The 6,058-nt window shown below is 47.4% G+C and overlaps 1 protein-coding gene and 1 long non-coding RNA gene across 2 annotated transcripts in view; both read left to right on the top strand.

The window, feature by feature from the left end:
• Positions 1-304: 304 nt before the first annotated feature.
• The window catches only part of KIF21A (kinesin family member 21A), a 91,014-nt gene continuing 85,260 nt past the window's right edge, over positions 305-6,058 (top strand). The window contains exon 1 of the mRNA XM_080391578.1: positions 305-1,106. Coding sequence (XP_080247704.1) covers positions 1,063-1,106 — 44 coding nt within the window. The 5' untranslated portion in view covers positions 305-1,062. The remainder of the gene's footprint in view (positions 1,107-6,058) is intronic.
• LOC308065643 overlaps positions 1,119-6,058 on the top strand; it is a 30,207-nt gene continuing 25,267 nt past the window's right edge. Inside the window, exon 1 of the long non-coding RNA XR_013928864.1 lies at positions 1,119-6,036. This is a non-coding gene — a long non-coding RNA (uncharacterized lncRNA). The remainder of the gene's footprint in view (positions 6,037-6,058) is intronic.

Raw genomic sequence — 6,058 nt, 5'->3', positions numbered from 1 at the left:
GGACATCATGCGTGGCTGTGGCTGCCAGCGCGTAGGTGCGTGTGCAAGAGGTGTGTGTGGGGCTACAGGGGCGCGCCTGCTTGAGACGAGCCATGTGTGGAGGGCAGGCGGGACAGGCGCATGTGTCAGGGTGTATGCGAGGAGGCAGGTGTGCAAGAGGTGCGTGTGTCAAGGCATATGTGAGGAGGTAAGCGTGCAAGAGGTGTGTGTGTCAAGGTGTATGTGAGGAGACAGGTGTGCAAGAGGTGCGTGTGTCAAGGCGCATGTGAGGAGACGGACGTGCAAGAGGTGGGTGTGTCAAGGCATATGTGAGGAGATGAGCGTGCAAGAGATGCATGTGACAAGGTGTATGTGAGGAGACGGACGTGCAAGAGGTGTGTGTGTCAAGGCGTATGCGAAGAGACGGACGTGCAAGAGGTGCGTGTGTCAAGGCGCATGTGAGGAGGCAGGCGTGCAAGACGTGCGTGTGTCAGGGCACACGCAAGTAGGTGGGCGTGCAAGAGGCGCGCGCGCCCGAAGGCGGGTGCCTGTGAGGGGCAGGTGCGCGAGGGGCGCCGGGCGCCGTGGGGGGAGGGGGTGCGGCGCCGCGCGCCCCGGTGAGGCGAGGCCCGTGAGGCGGGCGCCCTGCCGGCCACCGTGCCCGCGCCGGCGGCGGCTGCCCGGGGCGGGGCCTGCTGACGCATTGCGGCTGGAGCGGGCGCGGGGCGGCCGGGGCGGCGGGGCCGGACCCCGGAGGGGCGGGTGCGGGTGCCCGGGGGCCGTCCCTCCGCCCGCCGGCGGGCTGACTGACGGCGCTCCCCGCCCAGGGACTGGAGGGGCCGGAGCGGGGCGGCGGGTAGGAGGAGGAGCGGCGCGAACCGCCCTGCGCTGCCGCGGCTGCTACCTATTCATTCAGGCACCTAAAATGGCTGGAGAGAGGAGGTGGCGGAGCAGGAGGAGGAGGAGGTGAGGGGGCAGCCGCAGCGGTGCCCCCACCTCCTCCCCTGCGGGGCCCTCCTCGGCCCGGCAGCGCCCCCCGCTCCCGGCAAGGCTCGCGGCCGCCCCTCGCCTGCGCCCGGCACCATGTCGGCCGGGCAGGACGAGAGCTCGGTGCGGGTGGCGGTCAGGTAAGCGGCGGCGCTGGCCCTCCCGCGGGGCCGGGGGCGGGCGGCGGGGGGGAGCGCTCCCCGCGGGCCCCCACGTCGCGGGTGGCCGCGGGCCCGGTGCGCGGAGCGGCGCTGCGAGCTGCCCGCCCGCGGGAAAGAGGGACAGCAGCGAGGGACATCTTTCCCGCAGAAAGCGTGTCACCTCGGCGCCTGCCGAGCCTCTCTTCCCTACAGACGTTGGAAATAGCCCAGAGGGGGAGAACCAGCCCACCTTGAGATCTCTCGCAGGGGTTTCTCTCTGATTTTCAGCGGTGACCCTAAAAATACTGCAACTAATTATAGCGCGGTGCTGCCAGTGCTTACTCATGGGAGTAAAGCTGCCCCTAGACTGCAGCGCTGCCGTTTGCATCACGGAGCTTTGCGAGAGTGGATCCTGGCAGACTGGTATTTTTAGAAGGATAAAGGCTTTTATCCCACAGAGGCTGTGTCTAACCTCACCCACCGGTGAGGGATGGGCTTCCATAGGGCTGCTCACAGCGTATGCAGAAGTCATGGTGGGAGTAGAGCTTAAATAATTTTAAAACATCAGCTAATTCAAATTACTCTTTTATGAGAGATAAAAATCTGTTGTTCATCAGTGAACTCTTGGCTCTTCTCGGTTTTCTGTGTGAAGATATCATTTTATTGTTTGAAGAACTTCCAGATTAGCCCACGGATGCCTTAATTTTCAAGATGTCTTTACATAATTCAAACATGAGGAGAAATATATATATGTGCGTGTATGTTTGTTTATGCATATGTATGCCAGTATTTGGGTTTTAATTGTGATACTGGATGATGATTTATTTATTTCCTTTAAAGAAGTGCCTTTCTATTGTATGCTGACACACTTGGAGTATGACGCCACTAGAAATCAGACTTCAGGGGAAGGTCTGCTGCTACCAGTCGGTCCTTGGAATCGCTACATACATCTCACCTTAAGAGAATTCAAAGGTTGTACAGGAAGACTAAGAGGGTGGACCGTTTTTTCTCTGAAGGGTGTAGGAATAAAAGATGTTAACTGCACGCTGTTGTTGTTATGTGCGTGTGGGGGGAACGGTTCAATAACGTTTTCAGTAAACAGGGAAACACCGCCCCTGCACGATAACATGGGGTGTATGCTGCAGTTGTTTATTAGAGTCCGCTTGCTGATTGCGGTAGCATTTTCTATGGGGAGAGATGCTTTGGTGAGTGTTGTTATCTGTTGAAGCGTTTTTTCACATGAAGTACAGGGAGGTATTATTCCAAAGCATAATTGGGCTGTATTTTTAAAAAGGAAAATATGAGATAGGTGTGATACTAAAAATAGGGCGTGTTACGGGTTTACAGACGGCTCTGTCATTTGAAGAAAATATTAAACATCTACCGAGCCAAAAAAAATAGTGATGTAGAAGCGAATTTACAAATAGGGAGGTTTGCTGAAGATAGGAATTAAGTAAAACCTACTGGTGCAAATATATTTATAGTTGTAGGTGTGTGTTAAATAGATCAGAAATAATATATGACAAAATTTGAAAGTGATTTTTAAATCACCTAGCTGTAGCTTTTGAAAACAAATCCCTAATGTTGCAAAGGCATACTTCTGTACTATAATTGTCTAACTAACATCTTATGTCTGAGTGCAGTTCACTACTAATGAAGAATTGCATCTTTCCTCCTGTCTGCTTTCTTCCCCTTGGCAGATTAACTATTAATGTACAAGATTTCTCCCTGTCTACTTAGCAGTCATGAACAAAAGCATGCACTTCCCCCCCCCCCCCAGTAGCTCTTTGTAGATGGCTTTCTATTATTCCTAGTTGTTTATTTTGCACAGTCCTATAATTCAACTGGTCTTGCAACTTGCTGTGTATCAGCGCCATGCTGTACTGTGCGTTATGAATATTACACTCTGTTTCCTTGTTGCTTTTGTTCTTCAGTTCTTTTTCAGAACTTGAACTTCAGTGATGATCTCCACTGTTGTGATGAATTAGTTGTTGGTTTTATATGTATGCTTCCTGAACAAGGCTTGCTGTACAGCAGGACCAGCTTTCACTTCACAGCCCCGGTGGTAGTAACTGAAGTAAGATGCAGCGAAGGCATAGTACACTGAACTTACTGCAGAGCTGAGTTTGCTTAAATTTTAAACGTAGGTTATAGAATAGACATCACTGAAATTGTTTAGCAAATTGTTTTTCCAGAACCTGGTTATCTCACTTAATTGTGTACAATGGGATTCAAAAATACTTCATTCGTTCCAATTAGCACCACCTTTAAGCTATCATCTTGTATGCTAATTGCTCCCTATTTTCTTCAATGTAATAATGGGTTTGTTAATGATGAGCTAAATACTCCAGCTTAGCGAAGCTTGAAATCTGAAAACACTTTGGCAGATAATCCAGTAACTAATGTTAAATTCCCCCATTAAGAAGAAAATTCTTTCTCTGTTGTCATTCACCATTTGTGGACTTACAGTTTTGATGATGGTGTGCAACTTCAACAAAGAGCTTTGCTCTCTGTGTGATTGTGTATGGTGTCTTGTTTTCAGATAAAATCAGAGTGCCCTTGTGCTAGTTATTTAATCAAATGGCTGTTTTTTTCCTTTTAAATGTGAACAGCTATCCTTTCTGTAAATCTGAAATTGCTGTCTTGCTTTTCTAGATGTCTCTTCAGCATGTGAAAACTTAACTTTTGATGAGAAGGCTGTGAAATGGTACAAACATCATAGGCAACTGTTTCTGGAGCCAAGTCCACAAAAGGATGTAAATTATAGTTCTTGTGTTTCTTGCCACTATAGTGGTGTCCACAGCCAAAATACAGTCTGTAGGCTTCTGGCATGTAGCATAGATGAAGTTCTTACTTAGATGGTGATCCTCAACAGCCAGCGGTCTATGCCAGTATGGATGGGGTCACAGCAGTCAGTGCCCATAACCATTAGGTCGGAGTTATGCTTACCTTTACCAACCATCAGACCTGAGCTGTGTCATAGGAACTGAAATAGCTCTAACAGGGGAGGTAACAGTGCCTGTCCTCACTCCATATGGCTTGGAGCTGTAGGGTTAGGCTGTCCTAGTAGTGATGATCTAAGAAGGCAAGAAAGTTAGACTGTGGTCCTTTGTGTTTTTGGATACATGAGAAATGAGGGAACTGGAGAGCAATGATGTTTGGGTAGAGCTTACCAGAAGGCTTGCATGGAGGACTAATGTCAGATAAAGCGTGGAACAATGTCTGATATTTGGATCCCGTTAATGAGAAGGTGTAACCATGTAGAATGTTGATATAAACATCCACCTTCTAGTCATCTAAAGGAGAAGGATGACCATGATTCCCTCTTAAGTCAGTGGAGGCCCCAGAAGTATAGATAAGCTTCAGTGTTGATTTGTAATTCTGCCTTTTAAGGTGCTGTATGAAAACAGAAGAAGAAATAAGGAACAATGTGAAAAGATGAATAGCTGTGGAAGCTGGCCAGTAGTGAAGAAAAGTGAGGTGGTCGCTCAGACAGGTGACACCTCAGGTGGAGTGGACAGTCATAGGACATGAAGTGACAGTTGGTGTAGTTAAGGAAGTAGGGCTTTGGCATTGGGCATGTTGTCATTGTGAAAGATGGAGCCCAGCTGAAATGGAATTTATGGGCAGAATGCAAAGAACCGTGGGAGAGAGGAGTTAGGGGGATGATGTTTTATAATCAGATACATTTAACGTTGGTGAGCAGTAAAGAGCAAAACTGCGGAATTTTCCACTTTGCATCATCCTTGGTTTGTGTACATGTACCTTCCCTACTTCGGCAGGAATATCTCGCTGCTACTGCCTCATCTGCTGTGATTGACATCTGCTCTGTGTCTCATCTTTCAAGCAAAGAGGAGTGTTGCTGCCTTCCTCCTCACGTGTAGAGAGGCTGTGTGATCTGGCCACCCAGCTCTTCCCTGAATCATCTACAAAGTTTCCTTCTCATACCTGCCCTGGGTGTCTGCAATACGTTGTGACACTGCTTCACAAAGGTGAAATGTTGATGTTTGCCAAGTATGGAAATTGTGTGCAAAACGTCATGGATCTACCGAGAAATTTTTCTAACAGTGGTAGTAATGAGTATAGCTGATGAATTAAAACCACTTGAGTTTCTGGCATTCCAAAAGGGAGACTTAAGTACTCTAGAAAAACATACAGATTACTATTTAGGAACAGATTTTTGCAGCTAATCAAGCTGCTTGTGGCAGAAATCAGGATACAGTGTTAACTTTTATTTTGATAAGGCAAATGGGATATGGTTATCCCTGGTAACCTTAGGGTTCTGCTACAAAAGTTTGTTATGGGAACACTGGATTTCCTCTCTTCATACCCCCAGCTCTTGAACTATGTGACCAGTTGAACCTTTTCTGCATTTTTTTTCCTCCTTTGTAGTTCCTGTGTGTGTTTTCTCCCCATACGGAATCTGCTGTTTGTTGTTGTCATGCTTCTCTACCTTTTCATCTTTTGCATTCCTCTTTTTCAGCATTTTTTCCGAACAGCTTTTACACTGAACTTCTCTTCTGCGCTAGAATCAGCTACTGTTAAATGTGCTAGGAAAGAAGCAGCTGAGTGGAAGGAACCTGTCTTTTTTGATAGGTGTATTTTGAAGCACTTTGGCTGTTGGAATTAATTTTCTTACTTGGGCTGCTGTTCTGCAAACACTTACAGCTGTGTTTAAGCTTCCTACCATGAATAGATCCTCAAATGTCAAATGAATGGCCATGCATGCTGTGGTATACATCATAAGCTTTGGAGGGCAGAGGTACTCATGCTTCCCATACAGAGCTAAGCATTCTCATAAATAATTCTGTAACTAGATAAGCAACAGCAAGAGTTTACAGTATTATCCATTGGCTCCTTAAAATGAACCAGTTTTCCTTTTGTTAGACAATAGTTATTACCCATCTGTACTCATGTGAAGTTGTGAAAGGTTTTTTTTTGAAAATGTCTCA

Source organism: Falco punctatus (genome assembly GCF_963210335.1).
Source record: "Falco punctatus genome assembly, chromosome: 6".
Classification (NCBI taxonomy): domain Eukaryota; kingdom Metazoa; phylum Chordata; class Aves; order Falconiformes; family Falconidae; genus Falco; species Falco punctatus.
This window is presented reverse-complemented; position numbering and strand designations above follow the sequence as displayed.